We start from the raw sequence: 14,790 nt of genomic DNA on the forward strand, positions 1-14,790 counted from the left end.
TGCAGCATTAAAAGGGTCTGGTATATTAGTCACCACACTTCTGTTTGTACAGAAGCTTGGGGAGTAAAAGCAAACAGAGTTCACCTCCCTTTCCACATCCTATGCTCCATGCCCACTGTCACTGGGCTTGCCTGAGCCTGCAAACACCTTCCTCAAGGGAAAGTTTAACAGAAAATGGAGAAAAGGCATGGAGCGCATTTGAACCCCTACTCCCTTCTCAAGCTGCTGCTACCTTTGGTTGCAATTCAGCTTTAAAGGCCCAGTGAAAGCTCTCCCTGCTCAGGAGGATCCCTGCCATCAGTAGAACGTACAGGTGATTCCCATCTTGCAGAGGCATGGGGGAACTGTAAGCTCAGGGCTGTGATCTGCAGGACCCTAATAGTGCAGGGAAGGGGTACATGGCACCTGGCAGAACATTAGCTCAAGGTCTGTAAGGAGCTGTCTGGGTTGTTCGAACGAAAGGATGGAGAAAGGTGGTGAGTAAAACAATACCCTGATCTAAAATGGGATTACTGGATTAAGCAGCTCAGGTTGAAGCGTGGATTTTGCAATAAGGGAAGCACTCATTACTAGTTGAGCAACTACATTGTTGTTGTTTAGGGGTGAGTTTTTTCAGCCTGACCATTTATCCACCCATTCTTTCACTGCTCCTACCTATACCCAGAGACTGGGCTCATTGCATCAGAGCTGCTGGAAAAAAAGGAGCCATTTGGTGAGGCCTTTGCACGCGAAATGCACCTAGCAGCTCTTCCTGGTGTGACAGCAGTTCAAGTGGCAAATGCATCAATCAACATTTGCTCAGTGCTTAGATCATTTTAAGTGCTCTCAGCAAGAGATCTACCAGTATAAAGCTGTATTAAAGCTACTTATTAACACTTTAAAGTCCTTGTCATCCTACTGTGACCTGCCCTGATGCTCATAAGTTATTTGATACAGACAGGGCCTTCCTCCACGCCCAAACAGAGCAAGGAGTACTGTCAAGAAAACCTGACTGGGTTTACTTCTGTGTCAGAAGGGTTTTAAAAGAGAGAAGAAACCCGAGTGTTAGGTTTGGGATTCACCTGGTAAAAGATATTTCAAACTATCCAAACTTTTCCACCTCTGAGTGGCTCATTGGAGCCACATGCGCATCCTTGTCCCGAGGGTTTGGAGCAGCAGCAAAGAAGTATGGCAAGGAAAAAAGCCATCCATGTTCTCCTGGCTGCATTAACAAACATGCCTTGTCCACCAATCCATCTGAGGTGAAAGTCTTCAGTGGCTTCCTATGGGAAGAATCTAAGGCAGATCTCCAGGAAGGCATTACCAACACCAGAGAAATGTAGCCACAGGTACCCCCTGAGCTCACCCAAGGTGCACGAGGGGCTGATGGCTCAATATGTGTATGCATACATTTGTGCATCCACCCCACAACCCTGGGCACACACTAAGGGTCACACAGCTGCTCTGAAGCCATAAGAGCAGGGAAATTTCCTGCCACCTCTGCCCCTCCAAGTGCATAAATCCAGATAGGAAGGTTTCCTCCATGCCACAAGAGCCTACAGAGCTTTTTCGGTTCATCTCTTCCTGTCTGGAAGTCTCAATAGGAGAAGTCAGGCCTGTCAGTCAAAACAGGAAGGGAGCAGTTGGACCTGAAAAGATTTCACCAGTTCCAGCTACCTCCCATAACCACAGCTTATATATTGTAAGAGACTGAGAACTCTTAATATCATTAACTCCTTCCTAACATGCAGTAGCAAGATACAGATTCCTACACTGTGGGAGGAAGAAAGGAAAGGGCTGTGAGGCTTCCAGATAGGTCTTGTCTCAAGGTGCAAGAAATGCAAAACATTGCTTAGAGGAAAGGATGTTTACAGCAAAGTAGGAAACATTTCCCTGTTCACCTGCACAAGAAAGATCTCCCATGCACAAGACAAGGCAGCTTCTCTGACACAAGCTCTCTAATAAACACGTGCAGCCAGAGAAAGCTAAATCTTGGTGAGATAGAGCGCTTAGCATCCAGTGACCCACTGAGACCAAAGAATTGGTAAGAAATGTTATGTCTTTTAACAGTCATTATAGACATGCGGATGGACATAGCCCAGGCAGCTTCATCCGATTTTCCCCACCATGAGCTGTGGACCCTGGGGAGGTGACCACAGCCTTTGGGCTTTGTGTGCTCCTGAATGCATGCAAATGGGCATGGCAAGTATATCCACAGGATTCACGGGATGCAGGCAGAAAGATTGTCCCTTGAGCTCAAGGACAGCCAAGGCACCCTGGAGTAAGAGCTGTGCTGACCGCCATGCCACATCCCTGGGAAACAGCTGGGGTTTCTGCAGCTGGAGAGCCACCACGACGCAGACCAGCAGTCACAACACAGATCCCAGAAAAGCCTCATTTGAGACGCTTAGTTTAGCCTTGCTGAAGAATCCCTACTGAGATCAGACCTAGAGTTTGCTCACTGAGGTGCTCGAGACCGTAGGTGTCAAGGAGGCTGGTGGTGGGATGAAGCTCGAGGGAAGCCCTCTCTGCAGGACGTCTGGCACCTGGTCTCCCTCAAAAGTATCTGTCTGTAAAGCCTTCTCACCTGGACAGCCCCTCAGAACAGGCCTTTTCTATCAGATCTGTCCTGGAATTGAAGAATTTGCCATCTGAATTCCATGACTGGCCTTTCATCTCTACCCAGAGACTCTCGGGCACCATAGCAACTCGATCAGACCAGCTCGTGCACCATATCTCCTTAAAGCAGGAAAAATTAAAGCAGTCAGGACGCAACACCTCCCCTCCTTTCATTTTCTCCTCTAATTAGGCTCCTTGGGGAAGACACACAGCAATCCTTCCGCTCCAGAGCACTCTTGCCTTGCTAACCTGTTTGATGTGAGAAGAACAGGGACCTCTCAGGAGCAAACAGGTTGTACAGGAGAAAAGTGAGTCTCCTGGTTACTGGGACAAGGACACTGGGGAAGATCCTACTCCCTGTCCCTCTCAACTCAATCAATATGCTTGGGCATTTACATCCCTTTTTCATGTGCCAGTCTCAGAAAAGGGCTGATAAGTATTTTCTGCCCACAGAAGAGAACAAAATCCCACAGCATTGCTGCGTGGCAGATGTCTCCCCTCGTTGCTATAAACACACCACGGCTGCACTGTCAGCCTCAGCTACATCCCTGTTGCTCAATTCTGTGGTTTGTGCTATTAAGGGATAGCAAATTATTCTGAGCCAAAGCCAGCCAGTTCTGCATCCAAGTGCCCTCTCATCCAAAACCTTTCATAAGGATTCACTGCATAAGGATGTGCTGCTGTCACCACACTCCTTTCCAGCACTAACTTCTTGCTGTGTTTGGATCACCCCCAGGGCTCCCAGCCTTCAGGCTGTGATGAGCTTTGAGAAGCAAAAGTCAGGGAAATAGAAATGCAAAGGTGCTGGAGAGGCTACCAACCAAAGCCAGGTCATAGCACAAAGCCAATGTATATGTCTTGCCTTCAAGCAACAACATCAGTACACTGAGACAAAAAGCTGGATGATTTCTGATAGGGTAGTTCTGATTGACAGTACACATCACCTGCTTGATGGTGACCCAGCAGTGAAATGTTGGCTTTTGAGGCCCCCTAAAACAGGTGGACATGGCTGAGTTACTGGAGAGCATGTGCAGCATCACCTCTTTGATTTTTCCAGAAGAAACACCTGTTTGCTCAGAAAGAGATATTAATCAGCCCCTTCAGGTCTGCCTGCTACTGATCCGGAAGCTACAAGAGCCAAGTGAACTGGTACTGCAAGATACCTCCAATACAATGGCCAGATGGGAACACAGCTATAACTATCTCCGAGCCCTCAAGAGGAGGAAAAGCCCCCCAGCTAGGCCTGCCAAGGCAGATTTCAGGCTCTCTACCCCATAGTTTGCTGATTCAAGAAACCTATGATCAATTCCTGCTCTGTTCCTCCCAAAGCATCCTCGAACCAAACAATGAGAGACACCAAGTGAGCACAACACTGCTTCTAAAGAGGCAACGTGACCTTTGCTCATATCCACTGTTTCTTCATGGGGATATGAGTGTACTGGATTTAGGACCAGCTGTAATTGGCCACACAACCAAACCCTATTCCGAGTCTATTATTACCTGTATCAGAGAAAAGAGACAGTAAAAATTCCATTTGGATGTCATAATTGACTGAACCAATTAAGTCATAATTGTTTAAAGCATAATGAAAGCTGCTTTCCAGGGAAGTCTCTTCTGCATCTTTAACTTCTGGAGCCATTTGCTGACACCAAGATGACGACAAGCACAAAAAAGTCCTATAAACTGCAACACACCCCAATGAGTTTCCCAATCAAGTGCCTCGATATACAGCATGATTTGCTGCAAGCCTGTTAACAGCCTCCTCAAGGAGCCTGCTCTCCCCATCGGCTCATCGAAGAGTCTCCGGTTCCCCTTTGAGCACAAAGTCAGCCTCCTGCCAGGTCTCCGTGAGAGTCGCTTAGCCCCAACCCCTCTAGAGATGTGGATGCTCCAGCCTCGTGTATGCAGGCACCTCCAGCGCCCTCGCAGCTGTTGCAAGGTTCAGCTCAACTCTAGCCTCAAGTCCAGCATGGTGTGGAGAGGGATTTCAGGCTTAAGAAACCTCATTTCCTACCCAGATCTATGCCTCTTGGTTGAGATCTCACAGTGGCAGGTCAAATCCTGATTATACAGAGAACAGAAGAGAGGGGCCAGTCTTGATACTCCTCGTCAGATCCAGACGTCAGGAAAGAGCGAAATAGTGAATGGTTCCCGATTGCTGTGCTACCTGCTCCTTTTCAGAAGGTTTGTATAGGGTGCTTCTCCCCCTCCTTCTTGCATACCCTGGACCCCAAGAAACCCCCCAAATACTCTCTGCAATGTGTCTTTCCCCTCTACTCTGCTCTCATGAGACTCCACCTGGAGTACTACGTCCAGCTCTGGAGCTCCCAACACAGGAAGGACATGGACCTGTTGGAGCGAGTCCAGAGGAGGGCCATGAAGAGGATCAGAGGGCTGGAGCACCTCTCCTGTGAAGACAGGCTGAGAGAGTTGGGGCTGCTCAGCCTGGAAAAGAGAATGGTCTGAGGAGACCTTATAGCAGCCTTCCAGTACCTAAAGGGGGCTGATAGAAAAGACAATGACAAACTCCTTAGCAGGGCCTGTTGTGAAAGGACAAGGGGTAATGGTTTTAAAATAGAAGAAAGCAGATTCAGACGAGATAAAAGGAATTTTTTTTTTTACAGTGAGGGTGGTGGAACATTGGAACAGGTTGCCCAGCGAGGTGGTGGAAGCCCCACCCCTGGAAATTTGCAAGGCCAGGTTGGATGAGGCTCTGAGCAACCTCATCTGGTTGGAGATGTCCCTGCTCTTTGCAGGGGGGGTTGGACTATTCTATGATTCTTGCAGGACCTCCAGCTTTAAAGCCACCTTCCTTCTCCAAGGCAGGACAGCACTGAGTACCTTCTCTCCTCTCTCTTCTCTTCCATGACTTTCCAGCCAAACAAGCGGTGCTACTTGCAGGGTAATTGTGGGACAATTTCAAGGTCTTCCTCAATTAAAAGAGGTCTTGCTTACATCTCCATCTCTTACTTCCTTGCCCCCCACCCTAGACTGTCCCAATCTGCTGTGGGTGAGAGAAGGATCAAGCTCACACCTTGCTAGACAGGCAGCTCTACTGAAACCACAGCAGATTCCCATCGACTGGGCAGTGACTAGCAGGAAACGCAGCTGTCAGGTGGCATGGGAGGTAACAGGGCTAGGGTTGAGGAAACCTTCAAAGAAACCCTCCCAAATTTTATTTTGCCACCTCCTAAGCTACCTGGGTTAAGGTGAGAGGGGAGCTTGGACCTGAAGGGCTCAGCATCTTCCAGTCTGAACTGGAGTTTTAATTCAGGCACCTCTGCAATTCCTTCTATAGACCTAAAAGCAACATCTGGCCCTTTCTGCTGTCCCTCCTTGCAGCTGCCACCACTGCCAAGTTTGGCAGTGACAGCAGAGAAAAGCTTGGTGGCTAGCACTGCAGGATTAGCTGACTCAGGGACCAGCAAATGCTACACCCTGCACACTCTGCAGGAGGCAGCCCAGAAAGAGGAAAGAGGTTACCCAAAAACTATTTTTCTTTGGCAGACACACCTCCTTCCTCAACGCAAGGTTGGAGAGAAGCTGATATCAAATCTTAAGACAAGAGAAGCATATGGGAAGGTGGAAAAAAGCCTCCTGGTGTGTTGGTCAGGAGAAGCACAAGAGGAAAGCCCTCTGACCTGCCATGCTGCCCAGGAGGGCTGTGAGGGCTGGCCAGGAGCTGTCAGAGTACAGCTACTGCTGGAGCCCCCCCAGTTCCAGCTCTGCCTTCCAGCAAGCTGCCCCTAGCGCTGCCCGGCTGCTGCAGGGACTTGAGAAGCCAACACATGCTGCAATAAGGGAAATCGCAGTTAGGTCTTAAGAAACAAATTTTCACAATGGTGGCCAAGCACTGGGACAGGGAGGTGGGAAATCTCCATTCCTGGACAGTCAGCATGCAAGAGGATGGGGTTCTGTGAAGCCTAATGTCAAAACTGGCTCTGCCCTGAGTGGGGAACGGGGCCGGAGACCTCTGCAGCACCCTTCCTGCCAAAGCCAGCCTACAATTCCTACTGCAGTTCTGACACTGCTCACAGCACTTCTGTGGGTAAGGGATGATGGCACTTGAAAGTCAAGCCAGGTTTTGAAAAAAGGGCATCACAGCTCTACCTCTCTGCACACTAACATTTACTCAGCTACTGCACACAAAGCTGGGAAAGGTCAAAGAGGCAAAAGCTGCACATCTGCAAAGTACTGGCTGCACTGGCTACCACCCAGGACTCTGCATATCTCCCCAGTTTGCTGAGACTTCGGCATGGCTATACTGTGGAAAAGCACTGAGCTGATAACTTTGGATACTGATTTCTTCACATACCCACATTCCAAACTTCCTCTGCCATCAAGCATGTAACCAGCCCCAGAGAAACTGTCCTGTGAGCAATATTCAGCTCCATGGCTCATGCAACCATTGGCTTAACTGCTGGAGCCCTACTGGTACCATGCCATGGATTCCTGTACATCCTCCCAGAAAATACGGGTAGCTCCTGCCCACCATGCACCCTAGCTGCTGCGAGAAGCCACGAAAAGTCAATTAACTGACTAGAGACAAATGGCTTAAAGATATTTTTGCACTGAAATACAACATTCTTCAGCAAAAGCTCCAAGTGCTTTGTATCTGAGGTCATTCTCATATCAGCAGCACTCCCATTTCCATGCACAAAAAGAGTGACCATCCCATGCAAAACATACAAAGATGCCACCAACTAGGTCCTGCAGTGGCAGGCAACCTGAATGCCAGGAGGCAGCTCCCCCTTAAGCAAGTAGGACCCTGTGCCTCCCCAAAGGGCTATGCTTACTCTCAGCTCCTGCAGGTAGCACTGTACAGGGTCGTAATCCACCACAGGAAAGAGGATCTTCACAGCAGTGCTGTTCTTCACCACACCCCGGGAAAATGACTTTAGTGGCCGGTCCACGCTCTCCAGCTGCCGAGGAATCTGGTTTGGATTCAGGTGGATTAGGACATCGTAGAAGTCCAAAGGAGGGCGGAAGACCATCTGCAGTGAGAAAAGACCAGTGCTATTCCAATATAGGACACAGGTGAGCAGGAGGTATGAGAAAGGTTTCCCGAGTCCTTGCTTGCATTTTATTCCTTTCTCCTTACAAAGCCCAAATTTTTGTGAGATTATTGTCAGAAGTTTGCCAAAACATTCACAGGAGAAATATGGTTGTGGTGGAGCCAGGGGGAGCTCTACCCCATACTGGTCACTCGATTCCTTCTGGGCTGAGAGATGTCCCAGTCCCACCATGGGCTCTGCTCACATCAGAAAGATGTGACCACCCTCACACTCCAACATCCCATGCAAGTGCTGTAACAAGGACTCTGTTGCATTCAAGGTGGTTCCCCCATGGCCATCTCCTGGTGGATAGTGTAAACGTTTTCTGGGCCATCAAAGTGCACCAGGAAAGACACACCTGATTGCCACAGCCCAACTGTACAGCAAGCTCAAAAATTATAGAAGGGAGCTGCTCCCTATCCACATCAGATGTCTAGCCAGAAGGACTACACTCTCTACCCTATTGGTTTCTCAGGTCGTCAGAAAAATCTAACCACTGTCCCTAGCACATGAGGGACAAGAGAATAGCTTTCCACAAGACCAAGGTGGTTCTCTCCAGCCCTGACCACAGACCCCAGCAACCCCATCTCAGTGCACATCAGCAGGGTGGGCAGTCGAGAAAGGGAGTGACAGTGAGCTGGACAGGTAACCGCATCACAGAGTCCCAGAACAAAGGAATAGGAGCTGAACAACACCCAGGGGACACGAGGAGCTGTGTAACAGCAGGACGGTCCTGTCTATCCAGCAGGACTTGCCCCAGAAGGCAGCAGCATCTTCCATCACACAGATAGAGGGTGAGAGCAAGCCCTGTTAATGGAGAGAAGCAATTTCAAATACATAAATATTTGGACAGGCAGGATCTGGCACTGTGGATGCAGCTGTATTAAAACGGAAAAAACTTAAAACTATCTGTACATTTTCATGGACTAAATAATGCGGAAACATGAACAGAGCCACGGGATACCACCCAATTTGGCACTGGAGAAAACCCACTGCTCAGAGCTGGTTTATAGCTAGGCTGGGGAGGACACATATGAAGAACATCAGTGACTAGCACCAAGTCCCAGCTCTGGTCCACCCGGATGCTCCTTCTTCACCCTACTGACCAAGTTCATGGCTTATTGTACCCCACTGGGAGCAAAGAAACAGAGCTCACAAACTCATGTCTGCATCTGTGTGAGAGCGGGCACATCCCCAAGTGACCCAAATGCACAGACAAAAAAAAGAACATGGAGCACCCTCTTAGATACATCGGAAGAGAAGGCAACTCCAAGTTGCACCAGAGGGGCTTTTCCCTCCTCTCTGCCCCAAGTTTTGCTTACAAACAGATGAGCAGCTCTGGAAACAGTATCGCATGTTTATCCCTAAGGAACATTGCAGGCCTGGGAGGATGCTGTTATGGACCCAGAAGAATACCTTGGGGATGGGAAAGGATCCCCCTGCAATGGCCATGAGCAGGGAAGAAAAGAGGACCAAAGAGGCTGAGGCAAGGGACGGGGAGGATGCTACGGCCAGGCAGTGGCTGCTTTCAGGAGCTAACTGTCCTCAGCTCACACTGCACCTCTTGAATTTCAGTCTTGGGTCTGCTCTGTGACTGCAACATACTGCACATGTCTCAGTGTACAGCATCTCACCCCTTCACAGCCCTGTAACACACACTGCTACCGCCTCATGGGATCTCACCCCTGTAATACGTCCAGCACAAAACGCAGCAGAATTGAAAGCAAGGTCAGTAAATCCTTTTTATACTGTCTAGGCAGAAAAAAAATCCACTATATGATGACGTTTTTCTACCTGATGTGAATCTGACATATCTAACCACTGTTCAGCTTTTTGAGTCCTCTCAGCTTCAATTGCCTCGATCACTACTTGGTACACCAACAAGCTCCTCTCCAAAACACAGGTATCTCTCTTTGAAGGGCAATTAAACGTGTCTACATCTCGCAGGTCCATTTCAGTAATGGATGTTTTAACTTAAAAAAAAAAAAAATCACTGAGAAAATTAAGAAGGTTAAACTATATATGGCCTTGCTTCTCCACTCAAACCAAAATAACGTCTTCCTAAAGTGCCTGGTAGCATCCTACTAAAACCTCCACCACCCTGGGCTTGGCTAGACTCAAGCACACAAGCCAGATTTGTACAGCTATACCAAGGCAGAGTCTCCCAGAGTAGCCATTAGCTCCAGCCAGGGACACACGACCAAGTCAGCACAAGAACATTGTGAGTTTGCTCACATCCCAAGAAAATAAGAGAATACAAAATAAATCTGTCCCAGTCAATGATATTTCACCCCAAGTTGCTATGCAGATCTGGGTCCCCTAGAAGCAGTGTGGCAAAGCAGGGCACCAGTCTCCATGCTCTTCATCCATGCTCTTGCTCTGGGCAAGAGCTTATGCTCTCCATGCTCTTCATCCATGCTCTTGCTCTGGGCAACCACGCATGGCCACAGTCTGAATCCTACTAACACATCCCAGGGATCATCACCAAAGACCAGTATGCTTTGCCACAGCCTGAAAATCCTTGTGCTAGCAGCACAAGAGGTTACCTTCACATCCTGGCTGTTGAGCGGGTCCATGAGCTGCTCTTCCAGGGCACGGAGAGACTCTGAGGCCAGCACAAGAAGGCGCTGCAGGATCTGAGGAGGTAAGAAAGCCACAGGGTGAAACTCATCAATCCTGGATGTAGCAGGGACCCTGCTCACCCACGCAGCCATTGGAGCTCACTCCTGCACTGGAAGCAGGGAAATGCCCCAAACCAGCAGCCACCATGCGGCAAAGACAGAGGGCCCAGCTCACCTGTGCTGAGGGTCGTTCTCGTGTCCACATGGAGGTCCATCGGTCTTTGGGGGTGGCAATGAACATGACGGGGAGGCGAGAGCGAGCAGTCACAAACTTGTTCTTGATCTCTGCGCAGTCAGCATCTGGAAAGGGCACGCAGACAGGTGAGATACTCTGCCCCATTCACAGCCCTCCAGCCTCCTCATCCATGTATTGCAGCCCAGAAAAGGGCAATAATCAGGCTTTATCCTCTCCCACTATCTGATCCCAGAGTCCACGTGCAACCAGAGCTCTATCACCTTGGGCGCACTCTGCTCTCACATTTCCCTCAGCATCTGCAGGGAGTTTTGGAGACAGGATGCAGGGCTAGATGGATCTTTGCTCTAAATCCACCCACACGGGCCCAGACCTGCCTGAAATGGGCTGTGAAGTCACATTATAAGCTAATAACAGAGTTCATACCCAAAGAGTTTTCTACCTTTTTTTTGTTCCCCTCAAGTAGGGGAAAAAACCAGCACTTTGGCCAAAACCAATTTCTGTTTAGTTCATTAAAAAAAAGCTGGAGGGTAGAAAAATACCAGTTTCCAAAACCCAACTCTCTCCCAAGAAGCTTTACCATTTTTTATAAATCAGCTTTAAAAGCTGGACGTAGCTATCTCCCCCACCCCATGATCACATAACCCAAGACAATCTCATTATCTCTTCTGGCTCCTGGGAAAAGATGGCACATATCCAAAAGATAATTGACAGGAAAAACACAAGGAAGAGGGCAGGACCGCTGGATGCGCCTGCATGTTCCTTTGGAAATCAGAGACCTTTACTACAAAATTCTCAAGGCTCAGGAGGTAACAAAACCTGCAGGACTGCAGCCCTTTTCCCTTGCAGGTTTTGAAGTGGGGGACAAGCAGATTATCCCCATGATCCGAGTGGCTCAGCGGGGCTCTCAAAGCAGACACATGGCAGGAGGCTTTGAAGTTTCCCATTCAAGGACCTGACTGCTCTCCCACCACAACCAAAGGTTTGGCCCCCAAGAGCCAGGGCAAACCCTCAAGCTAAAATGCCAGCTACAAAGGAGAAGAGGGCTTCAAAGATACTACCACATCCAACACCACCCAGGCTCATCACACATTTCAGCAGAAGCAGCAGAGCATCATCGCTGAGATCCACCTCTTCAAAGGCAAGTAGGGGGAAAAAAAAAACATGCCACAACCAAATCCATCCTGACACCAAGTTAAGCATGGCAGGACAGGAGTAAGGAAGTGGAAAAATCTCCTTGTCCCTGGCCTGGCAGAAGCTGTGATCCCTCCATGTATCCAAGACTCCTGGAGCCAGGCACTGACCAAGAAGGACTCAAGACCCTCACCACAGCTCTCCTGCATGCCAGCTCACCTGTGAGGCCAACGTTCAGGTTGACGATCAGAGGGTTGTTTTTCCAGTCGAAGGTTGCCAGTAAGTCGAGGAAGCGCAGGAACCCCACCTGCGGAGAGCTGCATCCAAGACAAGACAGTTCAACATTGGAATTTGCTCCCATGGCAGCAAGAAGGGCTTGGCTTGGGGGTGATTTAGTGATGCCCAGCCTACATGCAGCCCAGGAAGGGATGTCCGTGGTGGGAAAGGGAAGTCTGGGACAAGAATGAGGCAATTCCCCTTCTCCAAATCCCCAGAGAAAGTCTTTCCCCCTTGTTCCTCCCTTCTCAAGTAAAAGAAACTAGCAGTTTCACCAAAAGTGAAACATTGTCCCCGGTTGCCCTATCTCCTGATGCTCTCCCCAGCTGGACTCCTGGGGCTGGAGTAAGGGGGAGGTCAACAGAGGGCTACGCCCATCTCTGATGCAGCTCTGAACACCCGCCAAGTTCACACTGTGCCTCTTCCCCTGCGACAGAACATGTATGCAAAGCCAAACAGCTGGGAAGATGAGGCTCCTGCTACCAGGGTATTTTAGGATAGAGGAAAGCATTCTAGGTATCAAGCTGTTACTCCTGCTACTTTGGGGAAGGAAACAGGACACTGAGTGCTGGTCAGAGTAACCTTTTGGCTCCACACATAGCAAAACTGCTTCCTTTAACTTAATTTCACTCCCTCTGGGCTGCATCCCATCCACCTGCCAGGAGCCGGCAAGTTGGCCCCATGGGGTTATTTACCAGCATGCTGCTCCATCCAGCTTTCAGCAGCTGACCTCTCACCCTTTCCTCAGGAGTCCTCTCCCAGAGGAAAGGAGGCTGCAGCCACCAGCACCACCATAACATCCTTCCCAGGTGTGTTCGTTTTGTTTAGTGGCGGGGGAGGGCTATGGTGCAAGAAGAAGCTGCTGGAATTTTCCCCTTTGTCTGGCGGACTCAGCCAGGCCTAGGGCAGACCTGCTGCTGGCCAGGGCTGAGCTAATTGGTAGCAGAAGGTTCCCTGATAACGCCTCTGTGATAACGTATTTAAGAAGGGGAAAACAGGAAAAAAAAAAAAAACCAGAAGAAGAAGATATGAAGAAGCTGAAGTAGGGGCACAGAGGGGTAGGCGCGAGCCTTGTGGGCTTTGCGGCCCTCACCCTCTGGCCTCCCGCCGGGCGGCCGACTGGGCCCAACTCAGCCCGGCCTGGCTGCAAGAAGTGGAGAGGAGAGGAGATGTGAAGAGAACCTGAGAGGCGTCTGCCTGAGCCGGTTGTAAAGAATTTCTGGTGAGAGGAACGGCTGCAGACGCCAAGGTCAGTGCAGAAGCAGGGACAGCAGTAACGCTGCTCCCGGCAGAGATTCCCCTGCAGCCCGTGGTGCAGCCCATGGTGAGGCCGGCTGTGCCCCTGCAGCCCATGGAGCCCCACGGAGGAGCAGAGATCCCCCTGCAGCCCGGGGAGGACCCCACACCGGGGCAGGCGGATGCCTGAAGGAGGCTGTGACCCTGTGGAGGGCCTGCGCTGGGGCAGTCGTTCTGAAGGGACTGCACCCCATAGAAAAACGACCCATGCTGGAGCAGTTTCACAAAGGACTATAGCCCATGGGAGGGACCCCACGCTGGAGCAGGGGAGGAATGTGGGCAGTTCTTCCCACGAGGAGGAAGGAGCAGTGGAAAGCAACAAGTGGTGAACTGACCACAACCCCCATTTCCTATTCTCCCCTGTGCCGCTCGGTGGAGGTAAGGAGGTAGAGACAATTGAATGTAATGTTAAGCCCAGGAAGAGGGAGGGGTAGGGGGAAGTCATTTTGTTCTTTTTCTCATTATCCTGCTTTGGTTTTAATAATAAATAGTTTTCCCCAAGTCCAGTCGGTTTTGTCCATAACGGTAACTTTAAGGATTTCTCCCTGTCCTTATCTCAAACCTCGAGCCTTTTTTTTTCTTATCTTCTCTCTCCCTGTTCCCTCGGAGGATGAGGGGAGCGAGTGAGAGACTGCGTAGCTTGGTGCCAAGTGGGGCTAAACTACGACACCAGGGAACCAAGGAGCCCCAGCATGCTGGCAGCCACAATGCAGCCCTCACCCTGCTTCTACCAGCCATCCTCCCCAGGACAAGGGGCCTCACCAGTCCTCAAGAAGGCACAAGACACCTCATGGTTGTGCTGCTAGCATCCAGAGGCCTTGAGGACATCTGTTACCATCCTTACCTGTCTCTTCCCTTTCTCTGCAGCACACAGGGTAGGGGAAGCCACAGCCCCACAGTGCGAAGCATCTCCATCTCCTCTGGCCAGCCACTCCCAACAGGGCTTGGGACAGCATTTCGGCAACACGGGGCCCTCACAGTCCCTGCTGTGCACCTCCCAGCACCTCCTGCTCTAGCAGTATCCCATCCCGCCTCCATTCTAGGTAAGGAAAAAAGCAGTAAATCCCCATTGGGCCAGCCCAAGCTCCTCATGCTCACCTGGGTGGTGTGAAGGGGGCTGGGTGGAGGAAGAGAAAGGCCACAAGGAGGTCCACACACTCCTCAGAGATGTTGTCGCTCAGGAGCTGGGCACTGACCCAGCGCTTGGCCAGCCGGCAAGTGCTGCCGAAGACAGGGTGCTGCTGCTGGAGCCTGCAAAGAGAGAGAGAAGCCACTGCTCAACCCACACATCCCAGAACTCAAAATGGCATTTTGGCATTCAGCAAGAGAGAAGAGAGGGGCAAAAATCTGTCAGGAACATGTGCGCAGCATCACGACCACAAGGCACTCTCTGAAGGTGTTGAAATTTTGGGAGAAGGAAGGGGAAATGCTGCGACATGCTCCTCTCTGACCATGCTGCTCTTTGGTACTTGTCTTCTCATACCAGTGACCTCGGATGTGACAACAGGGACAAGTGGTGCTACCCCTACCCACATTCGTCCGTCCACCCCGCCACAGAGCCTCTCACAAGGTGGCTACTTCCCACGGTGAGCTCCTCTCCCCAGCATCACCCTCCAGC

At 50.3% G+C, this 14,790-nt stretch overlaps 1 protein-coding gene across 1 annotated transcript in view; it reads right to left on the bottom strand.

Moving 5' to 3' along the window:
• NOL6 (nucleolar protein 6) overlaps positions 1 to 14,790 on the bottom strand; it is a 31,376-nt gene that overhangs the window by 5,547 nt on the left and 11,039 nt on the right. The window contains exons 20-24 of the mRNA XM_086771007.1: positions 14,271 to 14,423; positions 11,820 to 11,917; positions 10,449 to 10,573; positions 10,199 to 10,288; positions 7,395 to 7,592 (exon numbers count right to left, since the gene is read on the bottom strand). Coding sequence (XP_086627133.1) covers positions 7,395 to 7,592; positions 10,199 to 10,288; positions 10,449 to 10,573; positions 11,820 to 11,917; positions 14,271 to 14,423 — 664 coding nt within the window. The remainder of the gene's footprint in view (positions 1 to 7,394; positions 7,593 to 10,198; positions 10,289 to 10,448; positions 10,574 to 11,819; positions 11,918 to 14,270; positions 14,424 to 14,790) is intronic.

The sequence above is a fragment of the Chlamydotis macqueenii genome, chromosome Z (assembly GCF_036417535.1).
Source record: "Chlamydotis macqueenii isolate bChlMac1 chromosome Z, bChlMac1.mat, whole genome shotgun sequence".
Taxonomy (NCBI): domain Eukaryota; kingdom Metazoa; phylum Chordata; class Aves; order Otidiformes; family Otididae; genus Chlamydotis; species Chlamydotis macqueenii.